The sequence below is a fragment of the Polistes fuscatus genome, unplaced genomic scaffold, assembly GCF_010416935.1.
Source record: "Polistes fuscatus isolate 324 unplaced genomic scaffold, CU_Pfus_HIC Scaffold1, whole genome shotgun sequence".
NCBI lineage: Eukaryota > Metazoa > Arthropoda > Insecta > Hymenoptera > Vespidae > Polistes > Polistes fuscatus.
The window spans coordinates 4,050,240-4,076,370 of NW_025112997.1; the positions used below are offsets into that span (position 1 = coordinate 4,050,240).

Consider the following 26,131-nt stretch of genomic DNA (forward strand, 5'->3'; position numbering starts at 1 on the left):
GATGGAAAAGTACGGAAGAATAATGAATATAAATAAAGCATATAATAAATGCATATTTAATAGACTTTTAATGAATAATTAGTAGGCGATAATAGATACTCCCTATACTTTCAACTATAATACCATAATACTATGCGAATTTTAAGTATAATAATAATAATTTTCTCTCTCTCTATCTATCTTTCTTTTCATAGAAGAGTAGTTAAAGAGAAAAAAAGGAAGAGTTTTAATGGAATTACAGGAAAGTTTTCTAATAAACTCTTGAAAAAAGGCATCCTGCTTTCGTGATTACCCTATTTAAAAACCTAGGTGACTTTATTACGATCCTCGGTAATAATCACACTATACAATAATCCACTCTTACCGTCGAAAAGGGAAATCTTTTGAAAATATTTTTAATCAACGACGTAAATCGATACTTTGATTAATAATGTAAAAAAAGAAAGAAAAAATGTTAACAAATTAAGTAAAAAATCAATTATCTTTTCTTCCGAGGCGCATTTTTTTTATTTCGTTCATTATCGTATTTTATTGTTTTTCATTAAGTAAATAAATATAACGATGTGGTTAAAATTATCACGATAATTAAATATCTCAACGAGCGCTTTATTTTATTTTTTATTTTTCTTCGCAGAATTATATCCTACAAAAGCGTATAATTAAACTCTCGCGTTATATTAGATAACAATAAGATATTTTGATGGTAAAAAAGACGTTGGCTCGTTTGCACGATTAACGTTGAAAACAATTTGCCTATTGTATTTAAATAAACAAAGTAAAAGAGAGAATAGGTTGAACGTTATTTTGAAGATTTGCTCGAAAAAACAATTAGTTCGATAATAAAAATAAGTATTCCAGTTAGATAACCAATAATTAATAATAAAAAACTAGGTGCTACGCTTTCGAGATTGATATCGTCATCGAAATGTATTTCGTCAATTAGATCAAAATAACTTCCATTCATTGCGATTAATTTAGTCCAATATTTAATAATGCCACTTTCAATTAGCTGTTGCATTTTGATATTAATCTTCTTCAAGCATGGAAATCCTCTCCAGGTAACGATTGCTACAGGATGAGTACCCATATTTTCGTTCAACACGTTGACGTTTTTTATCGAATGCAAATGATAATCAGATACGTTTAACTTAACGATTAACGCCATACTCGTATTTTTTCCATCGAACAGATCCATACATTGTTTAATATAATCGTCGAAAGAAAATTCGTGAATTTTTTCTCGTATAATACGATTGATTTCTTTAGTTTCTTCATCGTCCTCCTCATATTCTTCCCTTTCGTCGAACAATTCGGCGTATCTGCTAATACCACCCAATTCTATTCCAGACGATATCAATTCCTCCATAGTTTCTATTTGAAGATTCGAGGCGTTAATTAATTGTTCCGACAACGAAGCTAGATAATATTGACTAATGAAGAAACCAAACAGAGCCCAAGATAGGAACAATATGCGACTGGAAGTTTCTACAGGTTGACGTGACACCGAAACTCCGATGATTAACGCCGAAATGTCGAGAAAAGATACGTTTTTAATGATGAAACATTTGACGAGTATACCTAATAATAGAACACCTAAGATTACCAGCCATACGGTTGTTCCAAATGGCGCGATCAAACCGCGCAACGAAACGTTAGCTTTGTTTGGCATCATCCAAACGAGCGGTATCATTTCGTAAGCAATCGTATAATCCTTATCTTCGTCAGGATTCCATAAATGACCGCCTAGGAGCAAATCGATTCGTTGATCTGTACTATACATTATCGTTTTAAAATCATTGTCGATACTCATGTTACCCGTCAACGATATCATTTCTTTGATCAATCGGCCGTTCATATTGGACAATATCTCCTTAACGATGACACCTTCCAATCCTAAGATATTTTCTTCGTCCGTTTCGTTATTTACGAAAGAATAAAATGGATTATCGTTGTAACCAACTACCAGCGAGCAACCGTTCATTTGAAAATCATCGTCGATGTCACGTTCACCTTTCCAAATGTTTCCTTGGCACTTGCTTAGAACAATCGGCGGTGATGGAGTACACAATTCGTCAGGTTTAAAGGATCTAGTAGCAGCTAATAATATGGTATTATTTCTAGTACTTCCCAAAATGACGATTTTACTTACTCGTTCCAACCACAACAATTGTTGTATGTTGTCGGCTTCTTCGAGAAAGTTATCTTCCTCCTCGAAGATTTTCGATGCTATTATTATAACGAAGTTGCATAACTCGTAAGCACAAATCTCGAGATAACGAGAACAATTTTTTCTTTCCAAATCATCCAAGTTTTCGATGACGACAATTACGGAGGATACTTCTCTGCTTGTATTAAGATGTTCGTTATTGTTCAACGTGTACATCGTGATCTCGGCTTGAAAGATACGTACAAGCAAATCTGTATTAGCAAAATTATCTTCGAATGACGACGACGATGATGTGTTTGACATAAGAACGATCGTCGAATATTTCGAATGATTTCGCAGGTAACTCGTGATGCATGGTGTCCATTGTAAATCTAAATTACTTTTGGTATATCGATGCATCGTGTCAGCAATGATCAATGAACGATCACCCTTCTGTATTTGTTCTTCTTCTTTCTGCAACTCTTTTTCCAATTGTTCCAATTCGTACCTAAAGTCTGGTACCATAATGCCGGAAACTATTTGAAATAGCATTCCTATGATTGCGATTGAAAGTAGCATCGTTGACATCGTCGTCGTCGTCGTTGTATTCGAGTGGCGAACTACGATAAAACTGAAACAATCTCGTTTCTGTGTTTCTTGCGTTTCTTTTTTTCTTTCTTTTTATTATTTTTTGTTTGTTTGTTTTTTTTTTCCCAGAACGTATTATATTCAAAGTTGTAATCGAAACTGCGCATCGCAACAACGACCATCGATATCATGTTCGCGTTTTCTAAATAAATATTATTTCAACAGTCTCATACTCTCTCTTTCTCTCTCTCTCTCGAGTGTTTGAGAGAAAGATCACGCGATTTAAATGTATCAAGAATTGTAATATTACTCAGATGTATCGTTTATTTCAATTTATTATTCGTATCATTATAAAAACAATTTTGAATTATTTTCTCAATAATAATACAATATGTAATATTAATTTTTGCAAAAAAACAAATTTCATTGTTTATTTCGAATGAATTTCATTTCAAATTGGACGTATTTTTTTTTTGCTCAAAATAATAACCGTTAAACTTAAAAGGGAAGAGCTGTTTGCGTTTATTGAAACCGTAAAATGAACAATATCTATCTCGTGTCACTTTTACACCAACCCTAATGGTCCCTATGCTAATATTGTACAAACGAACGTGGCACTTGAAAAAAAAAGAAAAGAAAAAGCAATGCGCTTCGATCATGCGATCTTAGCATTAGAATAGCATGCAACAAATTGGTAACATGTTCCGTGCATGGCGCAAACTCATCATTGGAAAAGTAGTACGACCATATTTTAGTGTTTGCTTTTATTTCGGTGACAGAAAATGCACCTTGGATTTAATCAGAATTGATTTGATATATCGATATATCGTGACGACCCAAAGGAACATAAAGTATTTCATTTTTTGTTTGTTTGTTCAAAATGCAATTCATTCATTTTATTCGTAATTAACGTTAAAATAAATATTATCTTGTTATTGTTGTTGTTGTTGTTGTTGTTTCAGGGCATTCGTAAGGATATTATGCGTATGTTGTCCAAGACGAATGAGAAGGAGATATCAGCCGGCTTTTCGATGTAAACCTAGTCAGGTGAGACATATGGACAAACAAATTTATTCGCGAATAAGAAAACGAATAGTTTAATTTATGATATTATTTTTCTTCTATTCCAGCTTTATATACGAAAACTCATTTATATCTACGTTTAGTATTTTTCTTTCCTCGACGATTGCAACGTTACAACGAGAAAATGGATATAAATAAATAAAAAAAATAATATAATATCCAGATACTTGTCGTGTTTGAATTTTCATCCATTTGTAAATGGCGAAATATGCAGGTATAATATAGACGAGATCGATAGTTTGATGAAAGTTTTCTCATTCAGAAAATATCATCAAATTCCGCTTACGACGGGTGGGGGAGGTTCGTCGAGTGTTCGCTTTCAAAGTTATTTCAAGTTGTTCACTCGAGTTATTTTATCGTGTTCTTCTTCTATTAATCTAATTAATTTACATCATCAACAGGTGAAGTTGATATTTAAAGTTCATAACAAAAAAAAAAGAAGAAATCCGTTATACGTTATTTACCAGTGCTTATAATCTCTCTCGTAGGCATCAAATAAAACGCGAGTTTCCAAGTGAGATGGGGTTCGTCGTAACTTGTTGGTTATTCCAATCCAAATGAATTTCGTTATCGTTAATTCCATTAGATATATTCTAAATGATTCCTCCGACAATCTGTTGTTCGTCGTATATTAATATTACAATATTATGAAAAATCAAAGATTATAAATAAATATTTAATTATAATTAATTCATAATGAGATTATATATTAATGATTAATTCGAAAATAAGAAAAAAAAGAAAGTATACGCGTAAAACATTGAACGTGATGTTTGATCGTAAAACCAAGTGATTCGAACAAATCTGATGAATCATAGAAGAAGAAAGGAAGAAAGAACGTCGAAGATGGTGTTTGCTACACCTAGCAAGTTTTGGTAGAAGGTTTTTTTTGGTACAGTTGGCAAGTGTAGCTTCCGTTTTTTTCAGAGATTCTCATCCGGAAGGTACTATTCTGCTTACTCGCTCCACCACATGCGAAGAAGCCGAGAGAATTCGGGTGAACAAACCTACATTTAACGACGGGATTATCGACGCGACACGATCGTCGAAAAATCGTCGTTATCCTCGAAGTACTACCTACGCCATTATATCAAAAGTCCTATCCGTTCCAACCAAATACGACGGAATACATTATTAAGGCGTCTACGGTGCACGCTTATTCAAAATATAATGATTATTCGTCGAATAAAAATCGTCTAGTGTGTATTTTAACAAAGCCGAACGGAGAATCTTCGAATCGAAATTCATTTAGAAATAAATAAAAATACGCGCGGGGATATAATAGTATATCATCATAATGTCACGGTAATTTATCACATATCTCGATGTTACATATCGTTTTTTCACAATATTATATATAGGTGAACAATAAAAATCTTGTATCGTTGCAATCGCTCTATTTTTGTTTTTTTTTTTCTTTTTTTTTTGGGAAGCTTAAGTGGTCGGAAAGTTTTTGCAATCGTTTCATAAAAATAAGGATGCAAAAAGAAAAGAGAAAAAAAAAGCACTATAAAACATACGTGTGTATATATATATATATACATATACATATATATATAAAGATATATTATCGTGTCGAAGTAAGTAAGTATGCGTCGGAGTATCTCGAAAGAAAAAAAAGAAAAAAAAAAGAAAAACTTTTGCTTTTTCAATGAAATATATAAATAATAATCGATAAAACATTTGAATGGCACTACGATCACGAAACGACGATGCGTTTATTCGCATAATATTATATCCGATTAAAAAATCCTACCCAAGTAAATGGTTTCTTAAGTGACCCCCCTGACCACCCCCCTCCCCCTTTTATCACCCATGCCTTTTTCACCAGTTACCGAATCGCTCTGATGGAGGAGACTTGTCGCCAACCCTGTAGAAAACAAAGAACCTCGGTACGTTGATTTGTGAATGTAATAACAACCGTCCACACAAGTTTTACACGCACACGACGCACACGCATATACGCGCGTGGAAATGCGCGCTAAAGCGTATATGTATATGTGTAGTATACATATATTTTACATATATATCTAGACATTATGCATATATTTTTTCTCTCCTACTTTCTCTCACTCTTTTCCACCTTTATTTCTATTCAAAGTTTAACGAAACACCCCCTCTGTGTATACAATTTTTTTTTTATTGCACTGGCACGTTAGTAAAATGAACTTGACTGTTGAAAAAAAAAATATATATATATATATGCGCGCACGTGTAAAATTAATCGAGCACCTACGAAGATATTTGATGTGAAAATCACATTTTTGAAAAAACAAACGCTCAACAAGCACCACGAAGCACATCCCTATATTTATATTTTTTATTTTTTTACTACTGCTCGATAAATCCAACATCGATTGTATGCATGCGATTGTCTTCGTATCGATAATTTAATAATACGAGGCATTTTTTTTGTTCAAATTAATTGAATAAAACGATTATAAAAATCAAAGAAAGAATTTTTTTGTATACTTCGTAGAGATCCTCCTCCGCTTCTACGCACACGTACATAAAAATGAAAACTTTGGCAAGATATTAATATTAAAAGGGGAAAAAATCAGTTACAATCGTTTTACCAGATGTTTCCAATATGTTTCTCGTAACGTTGACGGGATAGAAAGAGAGACAAACGTATTATAATTTGAAAATCTAGTGTCAAAATCATATACAGAAATTCGTAACTTTGTATAGGAATAATATTCAACTGTGTACGCAGCATAATATATAACCATTGATGATTTTAATGTAATAGGATATTGTAGCATTCTATACTGTACCCTCGAGCAACGATAATAATTCATCGATATCATTTATATTCGGATGCGCACGATTTACATTTTCTAAAGAAGGAAGGGAAAGAGAGACGTAATAATTCGTTGAAAATTTCACTGATTTTTATCTTTATGAATTACGTTATAAATTTTTGACGCGACATTAACATTATAATAGCGAATTTTCTTCTCATCGTATAATTTAAATTATATTCTAAAAAATTCCTGTTATTTTCTTATTCGAAGTTTTTATTTCATTTTTAATTCGACGAATTTTCATAACGCGAAAATAAAGAAATATTTCCAAACGATCTCACGCGAAAGAAATTTTATAATTCTATCTTCTCTATTACAAATTATTCGTCCGTTTTGAAACATCTCGCATCATGATTCATCAACGGATCTACAACTGGTTTAGTTTAATCTCATAGATTAACGAAAATGAGTCTCCTCGAATATTCGTCGAGCATATTAACGAATAGAAGAGATATTAATATCAGAGTATCGCGAAATTATTTCACAGAAGCCATCGTTATTTGGTTCGATGAATTCAATCGTATTCGATGATGTTTAGTTAATTAAAGAAAGAATCAACGTGTAAAAGAGGGAGAGATAGGGAAAGGGAGAGAGATAGATAGATAGAGAGAGAGAGAGAGAGAGAGAGAGAGACTAGCATTAACATGTACAGCCAATGATTACGACAGGTGTTATAAAATTCAAAGTACAATATGTTCTATCTCGTTTTAATTCATTACACTAAATGTAACTGGATAATTAAAATCGATATCTAATTATATCATATTTGAATTTTTGAAATAACAAATAAATTAGTTTAATAAAAATCTCTCTCTCTCTCTCTTTCTATTCCTCTTCTTCTCTTTTTTTCATTTAACTATTTGGTAGTATAATAAGAATTGTGTTTTTTGTTTTTTTATTTTATTAATTCGACTCCGAGGTTCTTTCTTGTTCTCGTAGGTGAGATGGTAGTTGGTTGGTTCTTTTTTACATTAGTTGTCGTGAATCGGTGCAAAAGAAGTCAAGTCAGTGGTACGAAGTGGACAAGCCATAAAGTGTAAAGCTCATGCCAATGATCCGTGGCGACCTTTAAAGGGAACACACCGAGGACCGAAAGTGGTTAAGTTAACCAGTAGCATGGGGTCGGTCGATCGATCGTCCCTCCCTTCTCGGAGGGTGTAATAAAACAAATGATATCCTATACACGCGTGCGCGTTCCCTTATTCGCGCGCGAAATTCAAAATATTAATTCTTTGTATATTTGCATATAAACTTTCTGTCTTTATTAAACGAGAAATAATATCTATGAAGTACTTTCCCCAAGATAACAAAAAGAAAGAGGTAGCTAAATTTATGAAGCTTATAATATAGAAGTTAAATTTATATTAATTATAGTGTAACAAATTGATTTATTATTCATCGTAATACAGAATTATTTTTGTTCATGATTTATAATTATTTATCTTCTCGTGTTCGTAAAAGTCTTTTAGAAAGATCGAATAAAAAAGCGATCATTCTATCTTTATCTTTTTAACTTTATCATCATTCACTTCGTATTACACGCGTTATTAGAACGAATAATATGAACGATGAAGGAAACTTAAACGAGAGTGTTGAAGGCGGCGAGACACCTTTTCTAACCAACTGTGCGTATATACGCATGAAAAAGCGTATGCAAATACGAAACTGTAATACCTTACGCGTATAACAGAATCGACACTCGTTATTCAAATAAACGTGCATACAATTGTGTTACACACACACGCATACACACACACACACCCACACGCATACGCACACGCACGCTAATACGACGATTGAGAGTTGCTCGGCATCGTTCGTGTAACATTAATTTGCTTCCACGCCGAAGCGTGAAAACAATTTTTAATGATAGAAACGCGTAAATGAAATCAAACCAACATATTCTGGTTTACGATTATTAAGTCAGTCGAATCGCTAAATCATATACGAATGTGTTGGTTAGATTTGTATAATATATCAGCGTGTCCAATAATATTCGTATTCAAAATTTACATTTTTGTACCTAATTAAATGATCAAACTAATTCGCAGATTTTGTTTTTTTTTTATTTCTATATTTTTACTTTCTACTTTCTATCGATGATGATTGGGATAGTCAATTGAATTCTTTCGATGTTATATCACACGTTTTAATATCACACACGTTTATTCCTTTATATATTATAATACGTCACGAGATCGCAGTGCACTCTTCTACTATGTTTACGTAATTTATTGATCAATTTTGGGCACAATGACAAAGTAAGGAAAAAAAGAAGAAGAAAAGGTATATATACATGCATATATATTTCGAATGCGTGATCTTTATTCTGATTTCAGTACGTTTCCGGAATGGGAGCTAGCGGGCAAACGAGTAGCGTTAGTTATAGCAGTGTCAGCCAAAGCAGCGATGGGGGTGCCTGTGTGTCTGGAACTGGTCTACCTAACTATAACACTGGGGGAATGTGACGTCACCCTGGGGCCCGTTCAGGGCCACGTCGTGAAAGAGCCATACGTTTCCGGGACGCGTGATACGATAATATACCATCGCATGAGTACTAAATACACATTTTACACGTGTATTACATGGGAAATGGATCATTCCACAAAAAAAGAAAAAAAAAAGAAAAAGAAAAGAAAGAAAGAAAGGATTACGTATGACGAGAGGAATAAATAAGGGAACAAGTGATCTCACTACACGTGTTGCTATGTTTGTAAATTATACAAATTAATTTCGTTTATTTGTAGCGCAATAAATACACCTACGCAAAATATCATAGGTAGGTAGATATACCTAATTATATTAGTATTATAAAACGATAATGTTTTATCATTTTTACTCGCAATCTTTTTCATATTTTTAACAATACTTTTTTCTCAATATCATTTTTCTTTCTTTTCTTTTTTTATACTTACTTTACTTCGCGTCTATTCGACTCGTAACGAGTTGATAACGACGAGTTGATATTTTTCGATAGTTACATTATGATAATTGCGATAACGAAAGCAATGGGATATTAAACATATGTTAATATTAGTTTAAAATGAAGAAACACGCTTGGAAGTAAAGAACATTTCGTTTGCTTCTTGCTTTCTTACATATTCCTTATCTTTCTCTATCTCTCTCCCTCTCTCTCTCTCTCTCTCTATCTATCTATCTATTCAAAGTATTGTTAAATATTTATGCAGTAGAGATAATTGTTACGCTACATATTAAATCTTGAGATCAGTATTGAAAGCATCGGAAAGAAAATCATTCATTTTTGCGAATTACGAATTCTTTGCCGTTCGAGCGGTGTTAAGAAAAAAAAATCACAATTAGATAGATATATATATATATATTATATAATTAATCTAAATCAATAGTGAACGCGTAATAATAATAATAATCATCATTGATGCGTACCGACGCGCACATATGTGTATATAATAATAAGCAAATATATTCGAAATGAAATCTATTATAAATTATGATAATATGTATTATCACGTGTGCTACGTATTGCACAAATTAGGAAGCAATTTTTGATATTGAAAAATAAAATAAAAAAAATGTGGAAACGAACGATTCTCTAGAGCTTTGGATACTTTTTACGTAAAAAAAAAAAACTTTAAGACGCGCGACCAAGAAAAAAAAAGTAAAAAAACACAAAAAAAAAATAATAATAAAACGAAACACGATGGACATGATTTAACTCCAAAGACTCCGAAGTACACTTTTTTTTTTTTCTATCATATCCCGTACGATTGGGGAAGTATGCGTATATGAGAAATGAAACTTTACGAAAAGATCGCGAGTTTGGAAAAGGAGAAATAAAATAAAAGTATAAAAAGAAAGCAGTAATATTTCGAATCGATAAAATGCAAGAGTCAGGATAATAACTAGCTTAGACCTTGATAAAATATGTTACGCTCTACTTGCATATCCTAATGTACGTTGCGTTAGATACAGTAATTCATAAAAATATTCGGACGCCAAGGTATGGAAAGAGGAGGGGAAATTTATGGCTAATTTATTTAATTATCAAAGCCAACCCAACGTTCGTTCTTTTTTATCACTTTTGTTTGAATTTGTCTTTGGTATTTATGATCTGTTTTTTTTGAATTTCTACGATCCTCTATCGTTTGATAAATTTCTCAATGAAATATAAAATTAGATCGTGTTATCAGATATTTGATTAAAAGAAAAAAAATGTAAACGAGAATGAAATATAATCTAATGAACTCAAGTGAGATAATACGATGATATCTTAGCGTGCGAATAATTTTACTTCGAATGACTGTATTAACAAACGCGTCGTCAGGTCTTTGGAGTGTTTAAATATTTCGGAAAATCATTCTTCTAGCATATAATTTAATGACTTAATCTTCGCGTAAATAAATCATATGGTACAACGTCCATCGAAATCTATGAACGAAAATCAAAGCCGAGATATGAAATTTTAGCCCGTTGAACCAAAGCCGAAATAGAAGGATATATAAATTATAATAAAGCAAAAGGAAATATAATAATGATTTGGAAAAGTCGTGTAATTGACCTATTCGAATGTATTATATAAAAAAAAAAAAAGAAAAGAGACAGGGAAGAATAACGTGTTACTTACATTATCGTTAAATGAAATTCACGAGAGAGATCGTATTTTCGTCTCGTTAATTGAATTTCAGAATTGCGAGACGAGATATGCGGCTCCATCAATTTCTCATAAAAAGGCGTTTCAAACTGAAATATTAAAGAAAAAATGGTCAAGAGGATTCTATTCTAATCTAATAAGTATAAATATATATAAGAAAATTTACGTATCTCGAATAAATATTGTGCGAAATATTTCTAGTCACATGTGAAAAAGAGAATAAATTATAAAAGACTGCAACGTGTACCTTTATAAATTATACAATCTTAATGCTCTTCAATGTTACAATCTGTAATCTCTATACACAAATCTGTAAATAACTCGATTATTCGTTTAAGTTAAATTGTGCTAAAAACATTCGAATGTATGTAATAAAATATTATGTAATTGAACATAAATTATACATAAACAAAAAAAAAATGATAAGTGAAAGAAAATCTCGACGTGACTGAAAATTGACAAAATGAAATAAAATAAAATAAAATAAAATAAAATAAAATAAAATTAAAAAAAAAGAAACCAAAAACCACTTCAAAGCACCGTTTTTCATTAAATTTGTTTTATAACGAACGATCGAACAAATGACATATACGTGACATACAACCCATTCGAAGTCTTCCTCGATTTCATGAATTACGAACAATTATGTGCATCCAATTGTACAATTGTATTGTAGATTATTGGTGCGATCTCAAATTTTGCTCTATTCGTTTTAATTTAAAATTAAAGAAATTTCATTTATAAATTTTTTTCATTCAAAATAGAATTATCGCTTAAAAAAGATTATTGTCGCGGTGTCATGATCTTGAATCAGTATTTTCGTATATTTTAATTATTTCACGTTTGTCGTTAAAAAATGAATTAAAAACAGTGTCCATAAAAATGTGATCTTGATATAATCAGTATGTAAGTTAAAAAAATAATTTGACACGAACGCAATTACGATGATCACGTCTCTTTTACTGTTAATTTAATAAGATAATAAAAATATCTATATCATCGCCCCAGGACGAGTAATAAACGTTTCGTTATTTTCAATTTAAAATATGTTTAACAATAAGAAAAAAAAAAAACTATATTAAAACGTTACATCGCCGTGATTGAAAGAACAGTAAAATAAAAAAGTCAACTGTTTAGTAATCCGAAATTGTATAATTGTAAACATTCGTGAATTCTGTAAAATAAAATAATACTCTTTACCTTGAGAACCGTGGAACAACTTTCCTCGGCTGTAAATATCCTATAGATAATGGTAAAAAAAAAAGAAAGAAAAAAAAAAACGAAAAATATATTGTAGCTGTAATTTTTAAGCGACTGGGCTCATAATCGAAGAAAAAATAAAGAAAGGATCAAAAAAAAGAAACAGAATTGCTATGACTCACGAGCATTATTGTTAAGACCACTTAAGTACCTCTAAAATAAAATGTCTCTAATATGCTGTCCTTTATAATAAATACATATGTATATATATATATATATATATATATATATATATATATATATATATTTAATTTATTAATATATTTAATTATATATTATTAAAATATATTATATTTAATTAATTTATTAATAATTATATATTATTAAATATATATTATATTTAATAATATATTTAATTTAATAATATATATATATATATATATATATATGCAGTTATAAATCAAATGTTTGCCATAATTGTATTTGAGTTGCAACTCCCATGAACAATCTGATGGTAACTTACTTTAAGATTTACCATAAGAACTGACAATTACAGATCTGATGGTAACTTACCTTAAGACTTACCATAAGAACTTACCGACAATTAGGTATCCGATGGTCGGTAATTTACCATTAGATCATGAATTATTTTACCGACAATCTTTACTTATTTTCTGTACTTTGATTGGATATTACTTGCGTTATTTTCAACCAATGAACGCTCTAGGAAGTGACGACACGCACTTTTTTTTCCGTGTTACCTCTTTTATAATCATGCGTTCCGCTTACATTTCTTTAATTTTTGCGTCACGAGAAAACGATTTTACTATCAGAAAATCTGGATTTCTATTGGAAATTAGAAAAAACGTATGAACTTCGAATCGAGTAGAGCGTTTAAATATCTTTCATAGTATATATAAATATAGTAAATGTATTGATTGACATTTATTAATATTAGATATTTTTGATTAACTTTGATTGTCTTTTATTATTCTTATAAAAGTCGGCTGAACATTTTAAATTATTTAAATAATTATTAATTGTTATACTAGTGTAAATAAATTATATTCTTTACTCATATATATGGTCTTCCTGCAGACTCGTCACTAAAAAAAAAAAAATCATTAATTTATTTTATTATTTTATATTAATATAAAAAAGAAACATAACACTGTATGTGTGGGTTATTTACTTCTTTTTTTATTAACGAATTAGATATCAGTTATCAAAGAAATTTTAGAAAAACAGAATATAAGCGTTGAACATTTGAATTTTTGTAAATATCATTGGTTAAAAGGTACAGATGGCATGAATTCGTTTCCTTGGATACGATAAAGAACCACAACAAGTATCGCATAGTTCAGACGTAACAGAGTCGCATAGTACGTCGCATAGTAAGCTATCCTAATATAACAATTTTGTTCCAGTATCGGTGATCGCTTTTAAACAAAATGGTAACAACAAAGAAACTGTTATAAATTTAAACAAATGCACAATATTATGCACCTGATTCCTGCACACAACATATATACATATATAATATTTACACAAAGTAAAACACATCGCGTATCACTTTTTTTAACCTCTGTGTTGAAAAGCGAGGATCAAAATTTGATGTAGAAATATGCGATATTAAAGAATATTGTGAAATACTAATTTCATTTTGAAATAATATACATATTTATGAGGAGTTATTTATAATTTATAAAGTATAATAATTATAACAAAATTTATGTTATACAAATTTGCAGTATTGTTTGGAGATAAGCATGAGTTTGATACAAAATTGGATTTATATATTTAAAATTTCCATTAAAATACGTGTGTTAAATAAATTGATTAGATAATTTATATATATTCTTGAAATTGTAACGATAGAATATACTTTGGGAAGTAGCATCTTTTCGTTGTTGGTGGTGAGAGTGTTTATCGATCGTTCGAATAATTCAATTGCAATCTCATCTCTCTCTCTCTCTTTCTCTCCCCCTCCCTCTGATATGTAGCTTGCATCATTTCTTTTGATTAATTGGATGTTTATCTTTATTTTCAGGGTCTTTTATCTATTTTGCGAAAATTACGTTCTAATCCGGAAAAAGAATTACGCCTTTTACTTTTAGGTTTGGATAATGCTGGAAAAACAACGATTTTAAAATCATTGGCTAGCGAGGATATTACACAGGTGAATTTATAAGACGAATAATTATTAATTTTTACGGCAAGGATAATTATTATGATTTGAAATTTGTAAGGTAACACCCACGCAAGGTTTCAATATAAAAAGCGTACAAAGCGAAGGATTTAAATTAAATGTTTGGGATATAGGTGGTGCGAGAAAGATTCGGCCCTATTGGCGAAATTATTTCGAAAATACCGACGTTCTCGTAAGTAAATGAAATATTTTCAAAATAGTATTACAAAAAGAAAAAAGAATTAAAATAATAAAAAAATATTATCTTTTGTGTCATCACTCGTCCACGAATGCAACACGTATTATACATTGTTTTTTTGTTTAATTAATATTTCACTCGCGTATGAAGTAATTTTATTGATTTCAAAAATTGCACTAATCTGAAGCAACACAGTAAATGCACGAACTTTTGATTGAACCTAATAGGAAAAGGAACGTTAATGAAATATTCACGTTCGTATTTTTATTGATTTCCTTTTTGTCAGATTTATGTTGTAGACAGTGCCGATATCACAAGATTAGAAGAAACAGGTCAGGAACTTTCGGAGCTATTATTGGAGGAGAAGCTCAGTGGTGTTCCATTGCTGGTATACGCGAATAAACAGGATTTAGGTCAATCAGTGACAGCAGCGGAAATAGCCGAGGGTCTAGGACTTTACAACATCAAAGATCGCGATTGGCAGATACAATCTTGCGTTGCAACCGAAGGAAAGGGTGTTAAAGTAAAACTTATTTATTTGATTTATTTATTAAAGTAAACTGATTTTATGTGCGTTTATATAATTCAGAGAGAATATAAATATTATAAATATATTTAATTTTTCTTCTTTTCTTTTTTTCTATTCAGGAAGGCCTGGAGTGGGCGTGTAAGAATATGAAAAAGAAATAATGATCATCCCTACGATCTGTACAGCATCTTCTACTTACATTCCACTTATTATTTATTTATTGCTTTTATCTAATATTTACAAGAAGACATTGACAAAATGCTTTTATTATTATTGTTATTATTATTAAGTTCACTAAGATCGCTCCGATATTTTTTCCTCTGATTTTAGCGATCGTATTTTTGTTGCGTTGGTTTATATTTCAAAGAAAGTACGATGACTTAAGATCAACTACTTACAGAGAATACGAATTAGCAATAAGTTTGATAAAATAAAGTTAAAAAGAATAAACTATATATATATATATATATATATATATATATATATATTCCAGTTAAATTAAGCTAATAACTTTCGTACTATTGTGGAAGGATAAGAATATTAAACGAAGATGGTAATTATTAACCAGTACTAAATGCATAAATCCTTTTAAACGAATGCTACCGAACGTAAAATGTTCTTCGCTTTTGTAAAACTATACTACACTATTTTACTTGAAACGATAACAAAAAAAAAAGTACACCACAAATGAGAATGGTAGCAACGATGCGCACCAACTAGCTACTCGTGTTATTTAAATTATTAATATTAATTCTTTGTATGACATATATATATATATATAAAACACTCACGCGATTTATCGCGGCTTAACTTCCTCGTATGTACATACATACAAACGATATTATTAAAAACATCATTGCAATTGGTAAAAACGTTCACTGGCACTGGCAGCGAAGTGTCTCAATCTTTATTTAAAACGTCTCTTTGATATATCAGGACAACCAAGTTTCCCGCGAATAATAATAAAAAAAAGTTCTTACACACGTTACTATCACGATATTCTCAAAGCTCGTTGTGTTCTATATTTTCGGTAGTTACTCTGATTTCTTCTTCGTGGAAGGACGTACAATCGGCTGGATATTTGTCCTAAAGAAAGATAATGAACAAACAAATGTAAGAATAATTTGTCATAAAATTATTATAAATTAACGACGTTAAATGTTACTTACGATACATCCATCGTGTTCCATCAGAGATCCGTAAAGTGTCCAAAAGTTAACATTTATATTATTACTGATTATCCAAGCTGTTGGAAAACTTACGATCTTCGTTATCGTAGTACGTAACATCGGTACATTGTTTTCGCTCTTTTTGTTTAATGTACAAAGTATTTGACTCGCGCATTGTGGCTCTTTGATTGCCCATTTGTACGCACGATGAGACTGTTAATATAATAACAGATGAATAAATCAATAAATCGATTATTTGACGAGATCGATCGAGAAGATTGATATCACTGTTATACTTACTCTTAAAATGGGTTCAACGATGTCGTTATTGATCGTATTACTCAACTTGTTACTGAGTTCTCTGGCACTTATTTTTGACATAATGAAACCTTTCTCAGAAGCCAAATTGACGAGTTCTTGAATGTAAGCTATCGCTGGTCTAACATATTGACTACTATCGATCTTCATATTCAAATGTTTCCTTGCAGCAACGTTCAACAATCTATTTTAAAATAGATGATTATAAAATGAAATTGATGCAATTGGTGAAAATATTGAAGAAGATCAAAATACGAACCTGGAAATGCTCTCGATTGGTTTGTTAGCATCGAACATGACAGATCTTGGATATCCTTGAGATTTGAGGAAACTGTTACCAACGAATTGGACAGTCGTCAAGTAACGTTGTCTCGTAACCGGATCGGACACATGTGCTATCCATTCGGCAACAAAATTAGTTAACAATTTGATCCAACGTCGACGCGATGAAGGATTCTCGAAACTTCCAAGTATCTTCTCGTATTCTATGTTTCCCTTTTCGTCCGACATTTGTGCGACGAAATCCGACAAGCCGCTCTTTTTCCAAATGGCATGGGCCAACTCGGAATTGCTGCGAATAATTATTTAATTTATATATATTTAATTAAATATAAGAAAATAAAATTAATAATTATGTTGAATACAAAGTACCTGAAGTGATCCCACATAACATGAAAATGTTCCATAATGGGTGGCAGGAACCACGAATGTCCGGAATGATCGTGCTTTTTCGTAGAATCTCCTGGTGAACCGACATTGTTAAAAGTATTCATGATTATAGGTAAGAAACCTAAAAGTGCTTCCCCGTTGCCATGTTGTCCTAACAGCATGCTACCGAAATTGATCATGTTCTCGAAACTAAGGGCCTCTTCTTCTTTGGTATCCGGTACATTTCTGGTGGTCCTTTTTTTATCAGCTAATCCGGTCATCGATGAGAAAGTATTTATCAAAGAACCCCAAGATATATCGTTTGGATCGTTTCCATCGTTGGCTAGCATGTTACCAACTTTCAAAAGTATCTGTCCTAATCCACTATCCTCGGATTTGACATTTCCCGTTATACTGTCGCTGATCTTTTTTAGATAAAGATAAATTTCAAGTAGTACAAAACATTTTTATGGGAAAGATAAAAATCAAAAAAATGATAATTTGTCTACCTGCTTGCCTACGTCCGATTGTACGAAAGCACTTGCCGCATTCTTTAGTCCACCGACTGCATCTTTATCCGTTAGAAATGTCTTGGCAGCTTCGATAAAGGCGTTAGACATGTCATGATCGTTGTCATCGGTCTCGCAACGACCAACCGTTAGCAGAAAAAATAGGAACCACGTTCTAGACAGTAATAACCACATCATCCTCGGCATGTCTCTTATCTGTAAACAAGATTTTTTATAATATGATTATTCAAACGGTATTTGTTGTGCACAATTTTTTTCCTGTTTTTTTTTTGTTTTTTTCTTTTTTTTCAATTTATGTTCTAACATCATTATTTCCGTATCCCGTTGAGGATGATTTTGAAGTGAGAAACAAGAATAAGGTACGTAGGTGTCGTTGACCCCCTCTTCCCCGACGATTCCTTCAACCGGATCTCTTGATTCTGGTCGAGTTATCTTAGTATGCCACACAACTGCGACCCATTTCAACGATTTTCAACGTTTTATCCAATACAAAAAGGTTATTTTATTAGCCTAACGATTTTTAGAATTAGATTAGAATTTTCTTCATTGGAAAACGTCATGAAATTAACGCGAGAAAGTTTTAATTACGATTTATATCTCTGATCGTGAGTCATACGTTTTGCTGTTTATCTTTCAACACACAAATCCGATCCTTTCACCAAAGGATATTAAATTTGTGCAAATACGTTTTTAGCGTGTGTGTGTGCGTCTTGTGTTGTCTTCTTCACCTATGACTCGACAAATTTATCGCGTTTCGAAAAGTAAGGACGAACTTGATCGCTATAAAACTCCAATGTATCCCTCTAACGCGCAATTTGAGTACCGTAAACCGCATGAAATTGGCATTCTCTAAGCTTGGGTAACGATTCGTTCTAACGGTACGAGCTGTGTTGTTAGTCATTGCTCCTCCAACGCGCCAAACTCTTCGATTGACTGTGTCTACTTTTGCCATTTTATTTGAAATCTTTTTGCGGTTCTCATCTAAATCAAATGAACAAACAAACAAACAATAATCTTTCATTTCTATTAGCTTTCATAAATATCGATATAAATTAGATACAAAGTTTGTCCGAGCTGGTAACGTGTATAATGTAAGATTCAAAATCTTCTTCTTCTTCTTCTTCTACTTCTTTTAAAACATTTCCATCGTTCATTTCTAAATACCGTTCCGTGTATTTCATTTTTTTTGTATGACTCATTTTTCATCCCATGTAAAGCAGATGTTCGAGACAGAGTCGAGTTAACGATGTAACGGATCGTATTGTCGAGTTATCGATTAATGATATATAAAAAAAGAAAAAGTAACCACACTGGGGATAAGCTGAGAAACATAATTCCCTGTAAGCATTAGTCACATGTCAACTGTTTTCAAAAGAACCGTATATTGTATTATTGTGCCATTTATATCGATGAATTTTTTCATAAACTTATAACCAAAGAACACTAGTCGTATTTGCCAAGATTTAAATTCATATTTGCATTTATAATCATGGATCATAATTTTTCTTAACAACAACGAGTCTTCAACTCGTTTAATTTGAAGTTACTTATTTCATTTTCTCTTTAACGAGGAATTAAGAATTTTATTTGCTTGTCTTTTTTTTTTTTCTTACTTTTTCTCCTCCCTTCTGAAAATAAACGCTACAATTCTTCCACATTTGTATGCTTCACGACGAACCGGAACGGCAAAGAAGAGTTCAATGCCGTGCATGTTTAATAACGCGTGCCGTTAAAGTACATGCGAGTCTCTTTCGATATTGCACGAAAATAATTTAACAGTTGTTTTGATTACTTTGCAACATCGTAATAAGTTTTAAAACGAAAAGTATTTTTGTTTTGTTTTTAAAAAGGTATTTGCATTACGCGAAAAAAGGAATGCGTTTTCGAAAAGCAAGAAATAGTTATTACCTTATCAACTTGTTGATAAAGTTAAACCTTGACTTACTAGTATGTTGTCGAAACGGTTATGAGAGTGCTATTATAATCGAACCACATTATTAGGTATTATGTGCTATTAACTTAGTTCCTAGTGCACATAAATATTATATGAACATTTGCAATTTTATATTTTTTAATGGAAAGATATAGTATATGAAACTTGACCCCCATGAATTATTGATGTACGAGTTAATTAATCTCCATTGTATTTATGTTAAGAATTTAGTATTTCATTAAATTAGTTGTTTAAGAGAGTTAATAAGTGTATATACGTTGTACAACTGATTATTTATGAAAACTATCTTATTAAAATAATTAATCACCTTTTAGTATTACAATTAAACGACTTTAGATCCTGTTACTTCCTAATTAATAATTCCAATTAAGAAGCACGAGTATTGTTTAATGAATTTTACTTTTCATTAAACATCTATAAAATGAATTAATCGAGCGTGGCACATGGTCTCGAATGGAAAATCGTGGGTCGTCTTAGATGTTCACAAAAAAAAAACGGAAAATAAGGATATGTGTGCGTGTGTGTGTGTGTGTGTATGGTTGTCTGGATTTCGAGGTAACGATGTAATTAAAATGGTTAACTGGTTCGGAAACTTTACTATCACGAATGACGACTGTATAATAATAAGTGCAGCAATCGTTATCAAGTAGAACGAACAGTTAGAAAATTTACAAAAATACGAAATACGAAATAAAAAAGGGTAAACGAATTCGAAAGACGAATATGCAAGCATTGATCGATTTTTCGAAAAAACATTAATACTCGTATTAACTCTTACGATAAGCATCGATAAAAATATTGAAATTAGACAATAAATAAATGAACACTCGTATTAATTCTTACGATAGGAGCATTAATTAAAAATATTCAAATTAGACCATAAATAATTATTCAATAATTTTCTATTGAGAAAATTCCAACATTATTTGTGTTCTAATTAAATTTCTACAAATATTATACAATTGTGTATTTAATAAATATAATAAAAAACAATTTACTTACAAACGGATGTGATATATAATCTGTCGCTTTTTAATTCCAAAAGCACGATATTTTAATAGTAGAAAATCGTCTTCTCGTAGAATGAATTCCAGCGAAATGAAGAAGAAGAAGAGAAGAAGAAGACGCGCTGGTTGTCGACTAGAAAGATTCAGCAGTTTTCTCGTCTCGACTACCATACACTTGACACAGCAAAGGTTGTGGCGTGACTGGTGTTCAACGTAGCCGGACGAACGGTACTTACTTACCTGAGAGAACGAGCTTACCTGGCCTACGAACGTACGAGCCAGGCAAGACGGGACGAGCAGGAGGATGCACTATTAAACGAATACGATACAGCACCGTCACCTTTTTCTTTTTTCTTTTTCGTTTCCTTCCACGTGTCCCTTTCTCTCTTTCTTTTTTTACTTTTTTTTTTTTTTTATTTTAATTTATTATATTTTATTTCAACTTTTAAAGAACAATTTTAATCGAACTTAACAAAATACTGCTTCCATTAGGTTTCAATAATCGTCATTTTTTTTAATTATTTAATTCTACACTCGCACATAGATGCACGAGAGGGGGGAAACAATATTATAAATAAAAAAAAAAACGAATAGTAAAAGGTGTATTATTATTTTGAAAAAAAAAAAAAAAGAACAGAACGTTTGTATATAACCACACCAGTACGGCAAAATATCAGGAAATATTTAATTGGTCGGTTTCTTAACGGTAACGTCTCCGTAAAAATGGCTCCGAGTGGCGAGAGCGAGTCATTGACCTCCCCAAAAAATTAAGGGGGAACTAAATCCGTGGACGGTAACATTATTAGCCATTCGATTCCAAGTACCAAGGTCGCACCTTGCTCGATACAATGCCAGGAAGGAACATTCAACCGGTTCCAAAGTGTGGCTCGGTGCCAAGATTTAAGTGCCAGATGATCGTTTGCATTCTTTCATGGATTTATTTATTTTCATTTTTATCGCACGAATCGTCGTTTAAATGTGCGTCATTCTTGATAAATAATCCTACTCATTTCCGAATTGTTCATTTTTTTTTTTTTCTTTTTTTTTTACAATAATTTTATTTTTATTCCAAATGTAAGCGAAATAAGATACGCGTTAGTTTGAAAAAAAAAAAGAAAAAAAATTATCTTTTTCTGCTTCGTCAACAATTTTGACGATTATCGAGCGTGATCGATGGTATACGTGTGATAACAAAAATCAATAATAGTGTTCCGCTTAGATCATTATATACTTTACGTTTAATTCTTCTTAATTAATCTATTTTTCTTTTCGTTATACCTTTTTAACTAGTTCAATATGCTACGTGGCATAAGGAAACGTGCTGATACAATATAATCTACAATATGACAAATATTCTAACCACCTGAGTCATCATTTTGTTTTTTCTTTCTTTTTATAAATATAAATAGGTTAAAACATTTATATTACCAGTAAGTATTTCATATATAATATATTACTTTTTCATTTTTTTTTGTTTTTCAAACTGCCGTTAAGGAAAAAATATATTAATTAGCATGATAAATAATGGACGACATTACGTCACCGTAGGTTTTTATTTTTTGTTTTCGCCAAATTTACCAATAAACTAAATATTCATATTTACGTTTAATTGTTCATTAAGCGGTAACGAATTTACGAAAAAAAAATGTTTATCCAAATATTTGTATAATTCGCTGAATTCAGTATTTGAAAGGCATGTAGGTTTATTATCAAATGTCTTTCCATCGTATATTATTAGACTGGAATTGGTAATTTTATTTGAAGTACGTCAATAAAAAGCTATAATTAAGGCTTATTTACTTATCTAATAATTATACGATCGTTTTGTGAGTTCCTGAGATAAAATGGACTTCCACAAATACTTAACAATAAGCTACCTTTACTCATAATGTTTGAATTTTTTCATTGATAAGAATAAAACGTCACAGTTTGCATATATGTATTATATAAATCGTTAATATTTTACATTATTCGTATTTTTTAACGTTTCATTCGTTGTCTTTAAAAAATACGATCTTTTTTTGGTATATTTTTAATTCACTTCACGTAAAATATCGGAGTTTGTTATAACTCGTATTAAAATACTTGAATTCTTTTAGTTTGAAAACAATGAATGAAATAACATTCGGATATTTGAATGTTTTTTACCTAAGTTATTTTTATTTTCAAATGACTGTCGTCATTGAAACGTACGTTTTTACGTCGTTATACGATCGTACTAGTTTCGCGAGATATCAGAGAAACAATGAGGTATGAAAAATTGATTAGCTTAACAACCGGCTCACGTACCACCATCCATTTTCCTTTTCTTTTCGTTGTACGTATATATTAATAATGAATGAAAGGCTTCGAAAATGAAAAAATAGATATTTTCTACTTATCAATCATAACCAAAGTAAAGACTCGAACGAAATATGATGACATAGTTATAGTATGCTCTTTAAAGGTGTGTCATTTAGCTTACTACACATATGTATACATTTATTTTGACGATATTCCTTACGAGAAGGCAAAGGAAAACGATTTAAACGTGAATAAATGATCAAAGCAGGTAGAACATAAAACTCTTCTTTGTCTTACATATTTTTTTTTCTTTCCCGTAATATCGAATATTCCAGTTGAAGAAAGAAAGAAGAAAGAAAAACATAGGTTCCTTTATATCAATCGATGTCCAAGATGACGAGGAAACCAGCTTGGAATGAAGAAACTATTTACGCTTTGAACTTGTACGAAACGTTTCTCGGATTAATCGGAGTTTGGCCTTTCGATGTTGAAAAATTGTCATCCAAGTTACGTTGGTTTTTAGCTATTTTGATACAAGTGAGTCAACAAGTTATCGTGATATCAATTTAATTGTTATCTTACCGCGAGGTTTTATTAAATTTACAAATTGGATTTATGTGAAAATAAAACTAGTAATTGACATATTTTGTTCAGATGAGTACGATAAGTAGTTTATCATTGGAAGTTTATCTACATTGCGTTGATCTCGATGACACCATGGATGCATTTTTAATGGATCTTTCGTCGGTCGCCAGTATCTCGAAATTATTGCTTACGAGAATTAATTATCAACATACTCGATCATTGGTGTCATCTATCGTCAAGGATCTTTCGTTCTTGGAAGATTCTGATCAAAGAGAAATCGTGATGAAGTATACTACCAGAGGAAAAATCGTTTCATCTACTATGCTTTATTTAGGTTATGCGTCTGGCTTTAGTTTTGTTTTCAGAACACTACCATTGCATTACGTCCTACTATTAAATTCTAATCTTAACGAAAGCAGCAACACCAAATCAACGATTTATTTCTTATCAACTTATTGCGTTTTCGAAGATCAATCGGGACTTTGGCGTGCTGGGATTCTTATTCTTCAAGCTATGCAGATATTTGTCAATGCAACCTCTCATTGTGGAAACGACGGATTCTTTTTCGGTATTGCGATGTATCTATGCGGTCAATTCGAAGTACTCAAAATGAATTTTGCCAATTTGAAAAAAAAGGATAATCGTTTTAATCAAAAATTTGACGCACTCGTAAGGAGACATTGTCATTTGATTTGTCTCGCTGATAATTTGGAAGAAGCATTTAACATGATAATATTGATACAATTGTTGATGAGTGCTTTGCTTCTTTGCGTTGAGGGTAAATTTTTCTGGTGTATTATTATTATTATTTATCATACAATGTGATCAAAGTGAGTTTGCTTATTTTTCAGGCTTCCAAATGTTGGTGTCTCTCGATGAAAATGACACGATTGCAGCTGCCAAACACGCAGTCCTTATCGTAACCATGCTCGTTCAATTATTTATTTATTCTTACGCAGGTGACATGCTAGAATCTAAGACAGCCGAAATAGTTCTCGGCGTTTACGATTGTCCGTGGTACACTTTCGACACGAGTTCCATCAAAAATCTAGCCTTCGTCATGTTCTATGGTAGAATACCACGACAAGTAACGGCAGGAAAATTTGTTTCTATGAATCTTTTAACTTTTAAAGAAATTATCAAAGCTTCGGCCTCGTATTTTTCCGTACTTAGAGTAGCTTTGGACGAATGAAGAAGTATCGTTGTTTTATAAATTGTCTCTGAACATTATTCGAGACTTACGAAACAAGCAAATGGAATTTTGCAAATTTCATGAATTACAATTAATCGAATACATAACTTACCTATTTCTCTATAGTTCTTTTTTCTTTTTTTTATAATAAATCTTTTTTTTCATTAAATAGAATCTCATTACAGTCGATAAAAGCGTCGTAGATTTTTGTTTAGAATGTTATTTTTTAAAAGCAAAAGGTGTGCGAGAACATTACCTAAAAATGTGTATGCAAACGTATATAGTTCATTTTAATCGTTGACGTGGAACGATTAGTTTACGACGATGAGTCTTGAAAAACGTTTTTATGTTTGCTAAACGAATCTATTATACTTGGAATTCTTGGCTTATGCGTTCGTTCAACAAATTTTATTCGAATTCTTGAAAATGATCTTTTCTGTTTTTTTTTTTAAGTATCTCTAATTTGTATTATTTGTAATTGCATGCATCGACAGTCAATGAAGTATCAAGAGATTTTTATCAAATAATTATATTGTTGAATAATTTTAAGCCTTTCGTTACTAAAAATTCATACACGAGTCGTATTATGGCTGTGTATATATAACGAAAGGGTTAATAATTATTTAAAAATATATAAAATACATATGATCGCGGAAAGGATCATTTTTATAATATCTTCATAAATTGTTTATAGGAAATTGTGTTAGGAAAATTGACACTGTTAATTAATGGGTTATGATAGGTGTTCTATTATTGACTGTCGACGTGTTCATTTTCTTCATTATTAATTCATCAACTTACCTTCTCGTCAATGATTTTTCGTTGATATAGATTTATCAATTTTGACCAATTAAAAAGTGGACCTTACTTCTTGTTTTTTTTCGAAACATATCAAATTGTTGAAGATTTTAAACGATTTCGGTACTTGTACAGGTTCCTTTTTTACTGATCGAGTCGTCGTTAAGAAAGGCACCGACTTCACACGATAGTTGATGACTTCTCTTCAACCAACGAAGTCACGTAATCCTCTACCGAACAATATAATCATTTTAATATTTTTTACCCTTTTATAAAC

The 26,131-nt window shown here is 31.3% G+C and overlaps 5 protein-coding genes across 7 annotated transcripts in view; 3 read left to right on the plus strand and 2 right to left on the minus strand.

The window, feature by feature from the left end:
* The window catches only part of LOC122518104 (dopamine receptor 2-like), a 35,075-nt gene extending 25,387 nt beyond the window's left edge, over positions 1–9,688 (plus strand). Inside the window, exons 2-3 of one of the 3 annotated variants that reach the window (XM_043636799.1) lie at positions 3,697–3,781; positions 8,964–9,688. In XM_043636799.1, coding sequence (XP_043492734.1) covers positions 3,697–3,781; positions 8,964–9,092 — 214 coding nt within the window. In that variant the 3' untranslated portion in view covers positions 9,093–9,688. Of the gene's footprint in view, positions 1–3,696; positions 3,782–3,864; positions 4,240–4,744; positions 5,310–8,963 lie in introns of those variants that run through there. The other 2 variants (XM_043636810.1, XM_043636819.1) reach the window with 2 other exon arrangements.
* LOC122518096 lies at positions 636–2,967 on the minus strand. The gene has a single exon (XM_043636786.1). The coding sequence runs from the start codon at positions 2,732–2,734 to the stop codon at positions 800–802; it is 1,935 nt and encodes a 644-aa protein (XP_043492721.1). The 5' UTR covers positions 2,735–2,967; the 3' UTR covers positions 636–799.
* A 4,017-nt stretch (positions 9,689–13,705) lies between the features above and the next one.
* On the plus strand, positions 13,706–15,821 carry LOC122518150 (ADP-ribosylation factor-like protein 3). The gene is made up of 5 exons (XM_043636892.1): positions 13,706–13,908; positions 14,505–14,633; positions 14,704–14,835; positions 15,128–15,364; positions 15,490–15,821. The coding sequence occupies exons 1-5, from the start codon at positions 13,906–13,908 to the stop codon at positions 15,529–15,531; spliced, it is 543 nt and encodes a 180-aa protein (XP_043492827.1). The 5' UTR covers positions 13,706–13,905; the 3' UTR covers positions 15,532–15,821.
* A 405-nt stretch (positions 15,822–16,226) lies between these two features.
* LOC122518120 lies at positions 16,227–21,179 on the minus strand. The gene is made up of 7 exons (XM_043636845.1): positions 20,992–21,179; positions 18,015–18,230; positions 17,509–17,930; positions 17,117–17,428; positions 16,840–17,041; positions 16,540–16,752; positions 16,227–16,456 (listed from the first exon to the last, which is right to left on the minus strand). Exons 2-7 carry the CDS (start codon positions 18,219–18,221, stop codon positions 16,373–16,375), a joined length of 1,440 nt encoding a protein of 479 aa, XP_043492780.1. The 5' UTR covers positions 18,222–18,230; positions 20,992–21,179; the 3' UTR covers positions 16,227–16,372.
* Positions 21,180–23,996: 2,817 nt separating this feature from the next.
* On the plus strand, positions 23,997–25,056 carry LOC122518133 (odorant receptor 47a-like). Its single transcript, XM_043636872.1, has 2 exons — positions 23,997–24,642; positions 24,716–25,056. The coding sequence occupies exons 1-2, from the start codon at positions 23,997–23,999 to the stop codon at positions 25,054–25,056; spliced, it is 987 nt and encodes a 328-aa protein (XP_043492807.1).
* The last annotated feature ends 1,075 nt before the right edge of the window (positions 25,057–26,131 follow it).